We start from the raw sequence: 15,954 nt of genomic DNA, 5'->3' as shown, positions 1-15,954 counted from the left end.
GCTGACAGGCCCTTCTTTCTAAAACGCTTGCAGCCCGCAGCTTGGCGGTTTCTTCATTCTACCAATAGTTAAACCGCCCATTTGCGAAAATTCGCCGCCTGTGCATGGCGTTATAGATTTCATTTTTTCAGTTACCTTTTCTGAAGCGCCACTATCGAGATCATGACCTCCAAATAGCATCTTTACAAACGCCTCCCTTTCCAGCTCCCCATCCGCCGAAGCCTATTCCCAAAAATTCGGTGCATTTGCAAGAACAAAGTTTATTTAGCTGCGTGAAAAACTCGGGGAGAATACGGCCTCTGGTGTTCGTAGGTTAACTGCTATACAAATGCGAGCTATTGTTGCCATAACGAATAAAGTTTTCGGAAACTTCATCATTTCTTGGATGACTTCAGTGTGGAAATAATATTAGCGTCTTACTAGTTATATTTGTCGACCAGTTCCCGTTATTATTGCTGCCATCGATTATTGTGACCACTTCGACTCCCTTTGCTTGACTTGCAGTCCATGAAAATATAATCTTCTCTACATTTCCTGTACCTATTTGACTAAGAGGTGTAGACAAATTCAAAACATTGCAACCTGCTCCTTGCGTCAACAAACGACCCAGCGAATTTGCACTTTATCAGCTGCCAGTAATTTCAACCCTTCTTCAGCCGGCAAACTGATAGTTGGCATTTACATACTTTCAAATGCCTTCCTGAGCTTCCTAATTGGCCGTACTTCAGTCTGTTCTCTAGAAAACTTCTCCATAGTGCCGAAGAAGTTTTCAGAGGTTTTGCCAGCTGCGGAAATCAGCATTAGCATTAATTCTCGTTTTAGGAACGCCCGATTCGGCTGATATTGTCTTAAATGTCCACCTGTTTCTGATTGCATTTGACTTTGACCGTAGTATGTCATATTACCTTCTTTAGAAATTCGGGCTGTAGTTTCGTTTGCATCAACCTTGGTCTATGTTCCGTTGTTTATTTTTGGGGCTTTACCGCAATTTCGGTTATTTGTTGGCTTTCCCCTTTTCTGAAAGTCTGAAATAATCATTCGCTTCCGTTTTTAAGGTTTTGTGTGAAACAAAACCTTATTAGAATGGTGACGGTGTCTGTCTGTCCGTCTGTCCGTCTGTCTGTCTGTCTGTCTGTCTGTCTGTCTGTCTGTCTGTCTGTCTGTCTGTCTGTCACACCCGATTTATTCGGAAACGGCTAGACCGATTGTCACGAAAATTGGTGAGAGTATGTAATCTGGTGATCCCTTTACATGCAGTAAGTGGCGCCATCTTGCGTTAAGTTTAAGGGGGGGCTCTCCGTACATGTGAATGGAGGGTGCAAATTTTTTTTTCACAGAATGTAGCCAAGTAGGGTATCAAATGAAAGGTCTCAATTAGTACTTTCCGAATCTGGTTCAATATTTGATATTAGATGAAACATAGGGGAGTAAGGGTTGAAAATATGACCCACAAAAAGTGTAACAGGTCTCGTTCTCAGAACCTATCCAACCGAAAAATCTGGAAAAAATCACAGTGTTGCATTTCTACGAAATCTAGGCCTCAAAATATATCCGGTTCCGATATCTGAACAAATAAAGTTAATAATAGTATATTTCCACATTTTAGAAATTTACCCGGCACCCCCCCTTATGTTCATCCCAGAAATACAAAATTTGGCATGAGTATAACGAAGAATATAATGCACAGTTTGGTCAAGTTTGAAGAAAATCCAACTATTATTAACGAAGTTATAGGGGGTGAAACTTCACATTTTTTTGTGAATTTCGTGCACTCTACAACCTGTACGACGTCATCATCACATATCAATTCGTCAATACCACAACCAAATGAGTTCTTATGAATTGGGTCGCAGAGAATTATTTTGTTTTAGTTTTTATAATAGTTATTTGTCAACCAGACATATGCGTATGTAGGTATATAATATATGCGTGCTAATGAACTTTGGGGCTAGTGCCTAATTCAGATAGATATAAGACGTAAATCGGAAATATGGGTACGATAAATTTAGATACGTGCATATATGTGTACAGCAGGTAATAGGCAGTTTGTTTGTTTAGGGTGAGCGTGATATCTATGGCTCTAATATGTACGTATGTCTCGTAGTTTGGAAAAATATGAAGGATTATGTTGGATTTGTAGCTATATACGGACAGAGAAATGTGCGTCTCTTACATAAGATGAACACAAAACCTTTATACCCGAAGCGCGAGCTTCCGGTATTCCGACTTGTTTATCCTTGATTCTGGTAATACAAACCCCTAATAGCTCTGACTATGTTTTTGGTTGCCTCGTACACGTTGTGTTTGTTCAATTCTATTGTCTTCCCTCTAAGTGGGGCGAACGACGATTCGTCCGTATTCTATATATTCAATTCCGAATACAATAGTTTTGGTGCTCTCCTAACTTCAAGTTTTCACTGATTGTGGCATCAGTGAGATCGTAGGATCAGTCACCCAATTGTGGGCTAATGTGAGACATTTTTTGGGTCTCTGCACCGGGCGTTTGAAACACCTCTTTCTCCAGACTTTTTGTAGCACTAGATTCAGCGGTGGCCAAGTAATCCACCAATGAGGTACTGCAGCCGAAGAATATCAACAACCTGGAGCTGGCTTGCCAACTCCCAAAAGCCGTCGGCATTGGGGTTCCGAACCATTACGCCAGAAGTTTCAACCGCCTTTGCTTATTCAGGATGTCCTTCCCATAGCCAACTTTATCTGCGGGTAGTCGTTTTCCTCCCACCTACCTAACCTGTGCATAAGCACACAAATTCAAACCGAAGAGAGGGTGCAGCATTTTTCCTCAAGTATAGCCATGTGGGGTATCAAATCAAAGTTTGAAGGGTACGGGAGTTGGAGGTTAAAAAGTACGAACCTGAAATCAGACTGGAATTATTTTGGAAACCGCAACAACCTAAAATCGGCAAAAAAAAAGTCTTCTTCAGCCTACACACAGAATACACTCATAGTACTTCCTCCTTATAGTAAGAAGCATCTAAAAGGGATAGAAATTTTTAGGAGCACCAACCTACAAATTTTGAAATTTTATTCTTACCGAAACTTCGATAGAGGCTTATCTCATGGCTATGACTTTTGAAAATCGAAAATGGATTATGATTAGTTTCTGGAATGTACGCACGCTCCTCAAAGATGGTAGTAAAGGTCCTCAGAATGCTCGCTTTCTCCAACTTGAACGGCAATTCCAACGATATACGCTGGACATTCTGGACCTAAGCGAAGTAAGAAGATGGGTCTCTGGAGAGTACTCCTCTCCTTCTTGCCAGAGTAACGGCAATGTGCCTTTGTATTCTGGAAAGTCAAGCGGTAGCTTAAGCGAATTTCGTGTCGGGTTGTTTCTGACGGCTACCACAAGGCTTTCTTGACCGGGGACCGATTTCTGACAGACTCCTTATCGCAGAGGTCTGTTGATTGCTACGAATGATGGTGGGGGTGTGCGCTCCAACTCCGGGAAGTTTAAGGTAGTGTGCGTCGTAACAAGAAGGAATTTGCTATTGCGCTGGTCAGGGAAGCCCACTCCTCATCCACTATAACGATAAGCTGAAGAGACGGTAAGATCATTTCACCATTGTTCTTAACCGTATCACATCTGGGGAAGGGGTTATTCATCATAACATACGGATACGGACAAATGGAGCAAAACTGCTGGGCTTGACCGTCTCCCTACAGAGTTGTTTATTGCTGTACGTGCAGTTATTGTAGATCAACTACTTACTACGGAACTCTTGCGATTTCGAGATATTTCCCAAAAAGTGGAAGAAGAAAAATTATTATTAAGGTTCCAAAGAAGTGCACCTGTTTTTAGTATAATGACTGGAGGAGTATCTGCGTGCAAAGGTGATAAAATAATCCTGGCACGTATCAAAGAATATTTTAAAAGCTTCCTGCATTGACCACATCAACACCCTAAGAATCATTTTAGAACAGTGCGTGGGGTCTAGTTCGTTGCACCTGCTCTTCATCAATTTCGGCGAAGCATTCGACGACGTGAATAGGGAGTGTATCTAACGTGCTCTACACAGGAGGAGTATTCTGTAGAAATTAACAGCTGTTATCCGAGCGATATATGGTAGCGCAAACTGTCTCATGCTGCATCTGAGTAAAATCTTTAGAGGGATCTTAGGTCGAAAGTGGAGTCCTCCATGGTTATATCTTATACCGATATTATTTCTTCTTATTGCTGACATTCTCCATGACAGGGGACGTGGAGAAGTTCAATGGACCGATGCCATTGTCTCAAACACCTCGACTGCGCTTATGTCATCTGTTTTCTCTCTCACGGATCATGGCCAAATAGCTCTGAATTTGGAAAGAGAAGCGAGAAAATTTGGACTGAAGATGACCAACAAAACTAAGGTTCTCAGTTAATCAGTTAATGGTCAGAGTATCGAAGGCGTCGATCAGTTTGTATACCTAGGAAGCGTGGTTTACGCCGACGGCGGCTCGACGCATTTACAGCGCTAGATCCGCCTTCGCTCCGCTGTCTAAAATCTGGAAATGCAGTTATCTCAACACCAATATCAAGTTGAGACTGTTCTATGCTAGTGTTTTTTCTGTGTTACTATACGGAAATAGGATACGAAAAATCAACCTTACTATTCATCAAAAGCTCCAAGTCATTGTCAATATCTCTCTGGGTCGTATCATCGGAGTACGCTGGTCTGACGCTTTCTCAGAAGAAGAACTTGTTCGGCGCATAGCCCTTCTATTCTTACGTACTGTGATTTGGAGGCTGAACTGGCACACATTAAGGATGGGTGATATTTGGAAGGTAGGCGGCAAGTGGGTCGCCTCAAGGTTATTAGGCGCAATAGAGAAATAGGATGGCATCTCGGGAAGCTGTAACGCATTTCGGATAACCGCGCGTGGTGGTAGATGTGGCTGGCGCGCTATACACCACCAAAGGGTAAATGGCAAACATATATGCATAATATTGGGTGACCAGATGAAAAAGTGGTTTCGATTTTTTGCTAAAACAACATTCACAACATTTTGTACGCAGTAGCACATCATTGAAATAGTTGATCTGGAGCTAGCCCAAAGTGGTTGGCTTGATATCGTAGAGTCGAGTCTATGACTTAACTCCAGAAGTGGGCTCCATTCCAGAAGATGATTTTTGGCCCAAATCGGAATTTCCAGCCAGTGCTTTCCTGTGCTTAATCATTGTTTTCATAGCGTTGTCTCTGGTTGTCTGGCTTCAACTCTTGCGCCAGAATAAGCTTATAAGGATGAAGGTCCAAATCGAACCGGAAATGAAGTTGTGGTTATTCTCTGGCGATGCTGAATCAGCCGAACGGCTACTCGACATTTCTGCATGTGTTTTACTAGCCTCTACGGCGGCTATGTTTTTTTTAACGCCACACTGATCTCCGTTTGTTTCATGGCTTAATGTCCGAACGAATGTACTCACGGTAGATCAGTTTCTAGGTATCTGGCTATAGGAACATAGAGGGGAATAACCGAACTGAGAGACTAGCCAGGTGGAGTGTTCTCTTCGCAGTGTCTCGTTGGGCACAGTCTAACCAGAGCCAGGCTACGGATACTTGGTATACTATTCTGTGGGGACCAAAGATCTCTAGTTGCAGGATTGAGGAGCTGTTTTCCTCTGAGAATACTACGGGCTGGCTCTGAAAATTTCAACTCCTTGCTCTTATCACAGCAGTTATGATCTTCGCAACGGAACGGGGCTAATTGGGCTCCTCGGAGTACCCACTGATGCCAACCTATCACGCTAACTCTTTTCCAAGTGTGACGTATTGCCCGCGCGCCGAAGCCATGATGGGGGTCAAGTTCACGACGAAATTCACGTTGCGTATTTACTATATAAAAGAGCCGGAATATTTTTTTTTCTTAATTTATACACATCGACAAATTTGAAACTATTCTTGGTGAAATGACAAAGCTTATTGAGTATTATGAATGTTGAATGTTATTGGTAACCAGGCACCTGTTGAAACGTGACAATGAGAAATTTGTCATTGTTAACATTGTCACCCTTTGCCACGCTTTGTCTTTGCCATATGAATTGACCAATGCTGACTATATAGAAACAGAATGGTCGTGTGCCGAAATATTCTTATATATGAATTATACAAAACCTCTCATACGTGAAGCATTGTGCTTCCGGTTTCCGACTTGTTTCGTTTACGATTATATGTTTTATTAAACCATTCGTTTGGCCTTCTTTCCACTTTCATGGTATTCAGTCTTATTTCATTTTACTAATTTAGATCGATGTAGTTTTTAGAGCCCACACTTTACTATTAGTTATTCCTTTCCACTAATTTCCAAGTAATTCCTAGAACCTAACCCAAACTTCCACGTAGTTAGCTAAACTAAAATTTCACCTTCACTTTCTACTGACCTAACTAAGCCAAATATTATAAGACGCAAAATATTTCTCAAATTTTGATTTCTGTTTCTTTTTCTTTTTTTATTCAGGACGAGAAAAGCTTGGACATTATGGGTCAATATAAGCCAGAAATATTCTGCTAAAAAACTCTAAATCTCAACTAAATTGAAAACACAAAAAACCAACTCAAAATTATCTTAATTTATCGCTGCTATTTGCTGCGTACACGCGAGCATCTTTATATCTCACGCAAACGCATCTATTTATTTATCTATTTGCATATATATTTAAAGACAAAGTGAAAATCGCATTTTGTATTAAAAAATATGATTTATATTTAATTCATCTATACGCAAACATACGCTGCATACACGTTTTAATTAAGACCAAAAATCAAATCATCAAAAACTCATTCATAGCCAAGAAAGCAAGAGAACAAGATATAAATCAAAGCAAAGCAAAGATTCACAATAAAGTCATATTTAACACATGTCCAGGTAAATCATTTAGATGTTAAGGACTCAGTTTCTTAAGACAGTTTGCTAGTTGTAGTGTGCTATTAGTAAGTAGATCCCTAAGATAAGCTAAGCTAACCCATTGCATGTATAGTTTGGATTTAGACTTAATAAAGATGACAATTCAGAATGATTCAATTTGGTTGAGTATGCTTCAGGGAGGGTTGTAGCGGTGGAGGCGTATATTGTAGTTAGGGGAGCATTCTGGTTATCAATTTTTTTCGGCTTGACCATCCCATCTTACGCACTTCATTACATCTTGCATTCATAATCGGCGGATTTTTATTTATCTTTTGACGCCTTCCTTTTCATTATCCCCTTTTTTGACGGTTCATTTTTCAATGTCTCCCAGTCCTTCATTTTCAAATATAATTAAATTTGTGTGTTTGGGGTCATTCTGAAAGTAATGTTACATTCCAACGTCCTAAACCTTGCAACTCCTCAATATTAGTCCAAAATTACCTACAATATCTATTTTTTCGATGTTATGGGTAGTTCTGTAGTTCGAAGTTTCCCCCTTAACATTCGGAAAAACAAGCCTTTCCTCTCGTTACAGTTAATTTGAAAAGAAGTATAACTACGAGTAGTTTTGTTTTTCCTTTTAATACCTGATGTAGTCAAACTATTCTAGGAAAGCCATTCCTTATTCACTATGCACTTTAGGTATACAGCTTTAAGTTTTGGAGTTGAGTATTTGCGGTTACGGCTTTTTATTTTGAAGGAGAGCAATTGGGATATTACACTTTGCTTGTAAATACGCTCTTTTGGATTCAGTTCAAAAATGTTTCCTGAAAAATATCTGATAGATTTTTTCTGATACAAGTTTTTTTTTTTATTTTAATCCCTCTAGATGGCCCATGTTGTTGGCGTACCCAAACGAGATCCCTGTTCTGCATGCGGCCTTCCAGTTTTTCTAGCCGAACGTCTAACAATACCCGGCGTAAGTGGTAGCGGATCGAAGAGAGTCTACCACCGAACTTGCTTGAGGTGTGCTCGATGTAAATCCCAACTAACACCCGGAAGTTTTTATGAAACTGAAGTCGATGGAGAGTATTGCTGTGAAACTTGTCCCGATGAAGAAAAACTGGAATCTATGGAGGCGCCGAGCGTTGAAGGTAGTAGCGACAAAACGCCATCTCTTCCTGGAACAAGTCGAGGCTCCATCGCCGAGCGTTTGGCTTTCTTTGAAAACGATGGAAAGAAACTTCTACAGAAGAGTCTTAGTGATGAGGAGAAGTCACAGAGTTTACAGCAGATATCCGAAACGCAGAAGAGCGTGTACAAGCAAAATCCAGCCTTGAGTAAATTTATGAGCAGCCATTTATCGGATATTACCGACTCGGGGGCGCTTTCACCAGATCGTACGCAATCTAATCAAAGCTCCAGACGCAGTAGTATCAGCACGACTGCATCATTAACCAGCGGAGTAGATGATGAGGAAGATTCTTCTGAAAAAGCCCCAGCGCTCCCGAAATCTCTACCACCTAGTTTGATTCCGAGCGCAGAGAAGCCATCGCCAGACAAACCTCCAACTACTACACCAACTACATTCAAGAGCAGCCTTGAGTTATCTTTTGATAATACGAGTAATTCTAGTTTGAGCACATCCTTATCACCGAGCCCATTGAAAACGTCTACGAAGCAAATAGCAAGCGATAAAACCTACAAAACTGAAAACGAAGATCTACCGAAACTAACTAAACCCCAAGAGGAAGAGAATGAAGTATCTAAAACCCCAACGAAATCAATTGCTGTTGGTGAAATTTCAGCGACCGTACGAGTCACCAACGTCGATTCAACCGATCAAATAAACGTTACCAAAGATATTTCCGATAATGATGAGAAGATGAGAACAACAACAGCAGAAACATCAACAACTTCATCAACTGCAATGACAACATCATCAAAAGCTTCACCAACTAAATTCGATGATATTTCACAAACAAATCGTTCAAGTATGGTGCGTGCTCGTCTACATCAATTCGAAATAATTTCAAGTAAAAGTAATTCTCCGTCGAGTAGTATTAGTAATAATGTTAGTAACCGTAGCGATAAAGATAGTAGTACTAATGAGAATAAAGCTAGCACTAGTGAACCCATGTCAATTGCACTTGACGCACCAAAAACCGATGAAGACACACAAGCAACAGCAACAATTATTACGTCTAAGAAAACTTTGGAAACTGAAGTGCCTAGGATTGCTTCTAAGGAAACTACTATTGAAACTACTGAAAATGATGCTAAGGAGGATGATAGTTTTAAGGATAACAGTTCAACGAATCTGGAATTGAATGAAACTGAAACAGGTCCTAGTGATGCAAGCTATTCTAAACAAGAGGACAGTATTGAGGAGATACTAGAAGACAAACCGAAGGAAGAAGAAAAACCAGACCATCTACCAGAGAAAGCACCCAGGTCTAAATCATCACCAGCAAGGAAGTCGTCTAATGCTAACGTAACAGATGAATATCCAGAAGATTTGAACCCTTTCAAAAGTGATGAAGAAGACGAGGATGAAGATGTGGAAAAGGAAGAGAAGACGAAGTCAACAGCGGATCAGGATAAGATGAGTAAGGATGAGAAACGGAAAAGTTTAAATCCTTTCGATAGTTCCGACGATGAGATCGAATATAAGGACGAAACACCGAAGAAGGTCAAACCACCCAGGCCACCACCACCAAAATTGAAGTCTACTAATCCATTTGATAGTGAAGATGATGGTGGTGACGAGGATGACGCGAAGTCCGTAGAGAGTGCGAAAAAACGGCCAGTACCAACACCACGAAGTCATTTGTAAGTACTGCACTCGTTTTATTAAATTATATATATTTGGAAAATGTATGAAAGTGTAAACTGCTAGAATCAGTAAGATTTTGGTTAGGGAGCAGGGGGAGGATTTCTCAAAAAAACGGGGAGCTGCTGGGTGGAATCTTCTTGTGGGATTCTGGAACTGCTAGTCCAGACTCTATGAAATAAAACCTTTTTTGACAGTTATAAAGCCCTAGTTGGTTGAAAACATGGAATTGCTAACCATCGAGGATAAAATCAGCTAGACTATAGATAGTTTCCCACATATAAATTTTCTGGCTCACACCTCATAATCGCAGCCAGAGCTGGCTTTCCGCATCCAACGCATGCTTGTTGTTTTGAAAGCGGGCAGGTGCCTCACCTTACTTTCCGTGTTGAAGACTTTACGGCGCGTCCTGAACGTCCACTTAAGGGCGATCATTGTGAGGCTCTCGAATACCCACAGTGTAGACGAGTCGCACGGGTTTCCAAGACATGCCAGTGTATTTCTAGCGCTGCTGCAAGTGATACTGCAGATCTGTCAAAGGCTGGTGCATAATTCTAGCCCCAAGCATAACAAAGTAATTGTTACGACTGCCAAGCAAACATTACGGCCTTATACTGAGGAGCGTCGTCTGCCAGACTGGATAGCTAGTGCAGATAGGTGCTGAACAATCTGAGTTGCACGCTCAAAGTAACTTTTCTCTGAGATCCTGGTTATAGGAACATAGAGAGAAATAGGAACATAGTGAGGTAGGGTTCTGTCCCCCCATGGGCGCAATCGGGGTCTTATTCGTGACTGTAAAGAACGGAATCTACTTAAGCTGGCTAGACTCTGTTCCCCTTGTTATTCCCACAGAAAACACTGTTCTAGGAGTTTGTGGCATCAGAACGGTGCCCCAGAGTTTAGATTATTAGTTTTATATCCAGTTTTGGAACATTTAGTGACTTATTTATCCCTTGCCTTGTTCAGTCGACGAATTTTAAACAGTACGTGATGGCAACTCCATTCAGCCGGATCACCGTTTAGTGCTATAACGCTGCTTGAATACCAGAATAGATCTATAGTGTTACATTCTTTCGACTGGAATATGATGATCATTTTTCCATTTTTTTTGAACCCGAACACTCATTCATGTCTAAGCCGCTGCATCCTTGAACACGAATCTGCAAATAAAATTGTTCTTAGGCATCATACCTTTTTGATGTTTTCATCCCTTTAGTGAACCAGCCTAAAGATTTGTGCTGACAGGGCAACGGTGTAATTCTAAATGATGCTCTTGGTTTGCCTCACTTTAGTTATCGTCTTTTTAATTATAAAACCTTAGAACCCATATGGTATCTGCCTTAATTGAGCCTCTCCACCTTTTCCTTAGCTCTATCTTTGGTCCATTCCCCTCGTTTTATCTTTATCGAATTTGATTCTTGTACTCGTATATTCATTTTAGAATACATTATCAGCCTGTTAGAGCTTGTGGAATCTAATCAAGGTTTTTGCTGGTATATCGGCAAACAATTAAAGGCTGATGGGTTAATTATTATCTAACGGCTACAGGCAGGCTGCCTTCCGCTCTGGATTTTCCTTAACGATCATATTAACACATGGATCATTGTGAAATTTACCAAGTTTAAATCCTAGCTTCACCGTATCGGACATTTCTTGGTGTGTGAAGTGCTCTACACAGGAAGGACATTGCGGACAAACTAGCTATTATCAAAACGAAATATGATGACACAGAATGTCTTCTGCTGTGTCGTGATAAATTCATGAAGGAATTCGCGGTCCAACGTCCAGTCCGTCAGGGCTGCATCTTGTCATTGATATTCATTTCTCGCGATCTTCATTTTGCTGTTGGTTGAGTGATAACCCTAAGTCCGCCTTTGCTATTTTATCTAAAATCTGAAAATGTAGCTATCTCATCACTAATATCAAGTTGAAGATGTTCGGCACCACAGTTCTCCCTGTGATGATATATGGGAAATTATTGCCATTGTTACTCGAAAACTCTACACTGTTATTAAGTCAGGCCTGTGTCGTATCTTTTTTTTTAAGGAGGTGGAAATCTTCAAAAGACTCTGGCCTAGGCAGAGTGCTGGAATGTGGAATTTTTACCCACTAAAACCATACCCGACTCCCCCCCTCCCCCTCCCCGGTGGAACCACCCTTAGGTATTACATCACTCGGGGCGGAGTTAGCTTACTTTAGCTAGGTCTCCTTCCGTCTTCCCGCGGGGTTCGTAACCCCGCCTTCCTCACTTTTTTTCCTTTTCGCAGTTTCTCCTGGATCACTGTGATCATGAAATTGATCGCAGCCCAGTCTTCCTGGCAAGTTTCCATTCTCCGGACAAAATTTTCCGGTGATAGCACTTCACGTAGAGTTTCCTCTAGGTTCCTTCTTTCTTCTACGAACCTTGGACATTGGAAGAATACGTGCGCTGGGTCCTCTGGGACCCCGTCGCAGTTTGGACAATTAGGCGAAGTGTTCAATTTAAACCTGTGCAGGTATTGACGGTATCCTCCATGGCCGGTGAGAAACTGGGTGAGATTATAATTGATCTCCCCATGCTTTCTCTCCAGCCACTCCCTGATGGAAGGGATCAACCTGTAAGTTCAACGACCCTTTTCTGACTGGTCCCATCGCTGTTGCCATCTGCTTATGGATCTCTCTCTTTCGGCTTTTTTCATCTGCGATAAGGGAGAGATGGACGTGGTGTTATAAATGTTCATCATTTCGGTTGCCAGGATGTCAATTGGCATCATTCCCGAGATGCCTGCGTCGTATCTAGGGAGTACTCTCGTCTGAACTAATATCAAAAGAAGAACTCCGTTGACGTACGAGCCAGACGCTTGAGGAAAAGTTGACTAGAAAGCAGAAGTGGCAGTGGATGGATCACAGCTTTAGGAAGGACTACAATTCTGTCACGGCGTATGTTATGCTACGGGTTCCTCTATCCCATGATTGTTGGACGAGTGGGATGCGCTAGAGCCACTTCTCGTAGAATATTTGAAGAAGAATGCAAGCTTTTCGGAGATTTTGAGGGGTGGCGTTTATAAACGCATCGTCACAAACCGACAGCAATGACGTGTAGGTGGGGTTAATATGCTGTGCTCCTAATAGAGGTTACGGCATCCCACATTACAATTATAGGTACGTTTCTTTGGCTCCTAGTCAATTCAACGGTCGAAAAACTCACTATTCCTCGAGCAGTTGGGCCTTTTACTTTTACTTTTAAGGTGTACTGCTTCAGTATTGATGATATATATATAAGACGCTCTCCAAAGATATCCTCAGTTGAATGGTGATAAATGGGTGCGTCCTTGATTTTGCAGATTAAACTGAGGTCTTCCTCATACGTACACAATTGGCTAGTGATCACTGTGGGCTTAGTGTACATGAATATCGCTAGTTAATACATGACTAATGATAGGTACTTCTATAGTAGCAGCAGTCCCTCGTTTCGATTGGTGTTGACTTCGTCTTTGCTAATCAACATAGTGCCATGAACTTCCCAATATGTAGCTCAGTTTCGGTTTCATTATCATTACGCTTAATTCTGTACAAGTAATAACCCCGCAGCAGCGGTACAGCACAAAAATGAATACAAACATCCTTAGTGAATAAAAACTCACACTCGGGGTAGCGAGATTGGGGGTCTGATGTTCAACTAATTCGATCATCGTACCTCAAATAGTGACATAGATATAGCCTTTTTTTGCACACATGAAGCCAGTTCTGGACTATCGCATACATTATTGTATGGTTTTGTTGCCGTACAAGGCGGCTACTGGTTTCACCACCTCTATAATGCCTCCAAGGTTTCCAATGTAACGTTTTTAATCTCAGCTTTTCCACCAGTTGCACCGATCAGTAGCGCTTACATATATCCTTCCAAAATACTTATGAAAGAGACACTTGGATCATCTTTTTATAAAGGTCTAGGATATTGTAAGCTGTCTTTACTAGTAGATGAATGGTCGCCGTAAGTGTGCCTCCCATACGCTTTCTTTATGGTGACTAAAGATGCTAATTGTGTAAAATGCACTATTAAGAGAATGCGGATTTTAGCCGTAGAAGTAATCTTGCTTAGATCATAGCGGTGGAAAGAGATGTTATGCCTTTAGGTGCGCACCGGGGCGCTCCACCACGTAAGTTTTTTTCTCGATTGCGGAAGTTTTCAGCCTTGCGTGTCAACATTCAGATCTCCTTTTTGATTCATCTAGATCTTTATATCATTTCTCCCAGGATAATCGAGACGTGAACCTTAGTATGTCTACCTAAAACATTTTGCCCGTGCTTAATTGGGTCGCGGTGAATTTTCGTCTTCTCATCTTTTCTGTTTTCAACTCAGCGTTCGTCCAATTGTTGTACATTCTTAATTTTTTTTAGCACTACTTTACCCTCTACTGAGCGTTTAACCCTCTATATCAGAGTGCGTAAAACTGTTGTTTTGTTTCTTAAGCACCTACTGGTTATCTGGGTGTTCTCTTTTCTTTTCTTCTAACTTTTTGTTTGTCGAAACCTTTTGCTGATACTGTTGCTCGTCTAAATCCTGGGCCTTCCAGTAAGTTGTTAACTGTGTTTCCTTGAGAATGAAGGCCAGGTCGATATATCAGACCCTGTAACCATAGCTAGCTTGATGGCCATTGATTCTACACTCCCATATTCAGTCAATCTGAGTCAGGATATCACACACCCAGATTTTGGCCTCCGTAAGCATCTTGTTTTTTCTGTATATCAAAGAAAGCGTACGAACATTGATGCTTTCAGAGTACTTTAGTCAGATTCTTACGAATTAGATGTTAGCACCTTTTATCGAAACCTGAGGCGTTCTACGCTACTTTCACCTAATAAGGGGGGGGAGGCTTTCCAATTTAATTCACTCATTCATTAAAGTGAAACTTCATTACCATGCTTTCCCACAGTATCAGTAGTTCGGGATACCGTCTTGAGAGAATGCCATTTTTTCGCCAATACCCCTGGAAAAATGAAGAGAAGTCAAGTCGGTAGTAATCCTCAATCTCATTTGGATTTTGTCACAAGTATTCTCAGATTTACTTCTAAAGATTAATATAACTCCTTTATTTCAGTATTTGTTAGTTCTTTCAAGCCTTCGTTAATTATTACTACTATATTCCTCTTTGGCGATGATACTATCCCACTCTGTGGACAACCTTGGATTATGTCCGTGGCAATAGAATTGGTAACTGTTGATACTTCCGCTTTTTTGTTTTGTAACATTTTATTCCTGATTGTATTATGCATTCATGCAAAACGGGGGAATACATTTTTTTTCATAAAATATAGTCATGTGGGATATCAAATGAAAGGTCTCGGTTAATATTTTCTGAAGTCGGTAGTAGTCATGTAGGCTATAATGTAGAGCATGATCCTACCTGTGTTCGGATAGCTGAGTGGTTAGAGCACAAGGCTGTCGTACGGAAGGTCGCGGTTCAAATCTCACTGGTGACAGTGGGGGGGGGGACTTCGCATGTTAAGATTTATATGGAAAGTGGATTTTCACCGTTTCTAATTTCCAATTAACGACTTATATATAGTTTATCGGTAATGTGTAAACACAGTTCACTTCTTTGTAAATCGGGACATCTTAGCATGGGGGCCCATTCCTTCACTTGTGTGTTTACTAAAGGAAAAAGTTTCCAGTTAGGCTAAACAAATATTCAGAGGCAATAGATGAAGAGTAGGCTAAAATCGGTTTATTGCGAATTAAGATCGAAAGGGAGATCTTCCGGTTTTAGAAACTTTTATCTGGATTTTAGCCAAAATTCTAAATAAAAGGAAAAGAGAAAAGTGGGGAAAGACTGTCAATTTTATCTTCGGATGTCCACCATAAAAGGAAACCAACAAACTGAGTTAAGAACAGAAGGTCAAATTGACAGTCCTTCCGTATTTTTTCGTTTCCATTTTTTTGGAATTTTGGTGAAATTTACATAAAAGTCTTCAAACCCGGAAGTACTCCTCTTTTAGAGATGAGGCTCGTTAGATAGACCATAGGAACGAACCTGGAGTATATAAACCTGTCTGTCGCCCTAATTCTGTACTTAGTTTCACTTGCTGATCCAAAACTGGATACTGGATACTCGTAAAAAATCTAATGTAAAACCTCATTCAACCTCTAATGACTTAGTGACACATATTTTTTCATTTGGTGACGAGTACTACCAGGCCACCATCAACACCTCTCCAAGTAGATGGGGGCAATGTGATGAGTTACCCGCTTAATTAGCTCCACGCAGCACACAATGATTACCTTATGCCAAACTCGG

General features: G+C 40.9%; 1 protein-coding gene across 6 annotated transcripts in view; it reads left to right on the top strand.

The window, feature by feature from the left end:
- LOC119656513 (MICAL-like protein 1) overlaps positions 1–15,954 on the top strand; it is a 322,282-nt gene that overhangs the window by 279,906 nt on the left and 26,422 nt on the right. For 5 of the 6 annotated variants that reach the window (XM_038062849.1, XM_038062848.1, XM_038062850.1 and 2 more), the window contains one exon: positions 7,733–9,675. In XM_038062849.1, coding sequence (XP_037918777.1) covers positions 7,733–9,675 — 1,943 coding nt within the window. Of the gene's footprint in view, positions 1–6,456; positions 6,865–7,732; positions 9,676–15,954 lie in introns of all 6 variants that reach the window. The other variant, XM_038062854.1, reaches the window with a different exon arrangement.

This window comes from Hermetia illucens, chromosome 5 (genome assembly GCF_905115235.1).
Source record: "Hermetia illucens chromosome 5, iHerIll2.2.curated.20191125, whole genome shotgun sequence".
In the NCBI taxonomy this organism is placed as follows: Eukaryota; Metazoa; Arthropoda; class Insecta; order Diptera; family Stratiomyidae; genus Hermetia; species Hermetia illucens.
The sequence above is the reverse complement of the archived record's forward strand: the minus strand, read 5'-3'. Positions and strand labels throughout refer to the sequence as shown.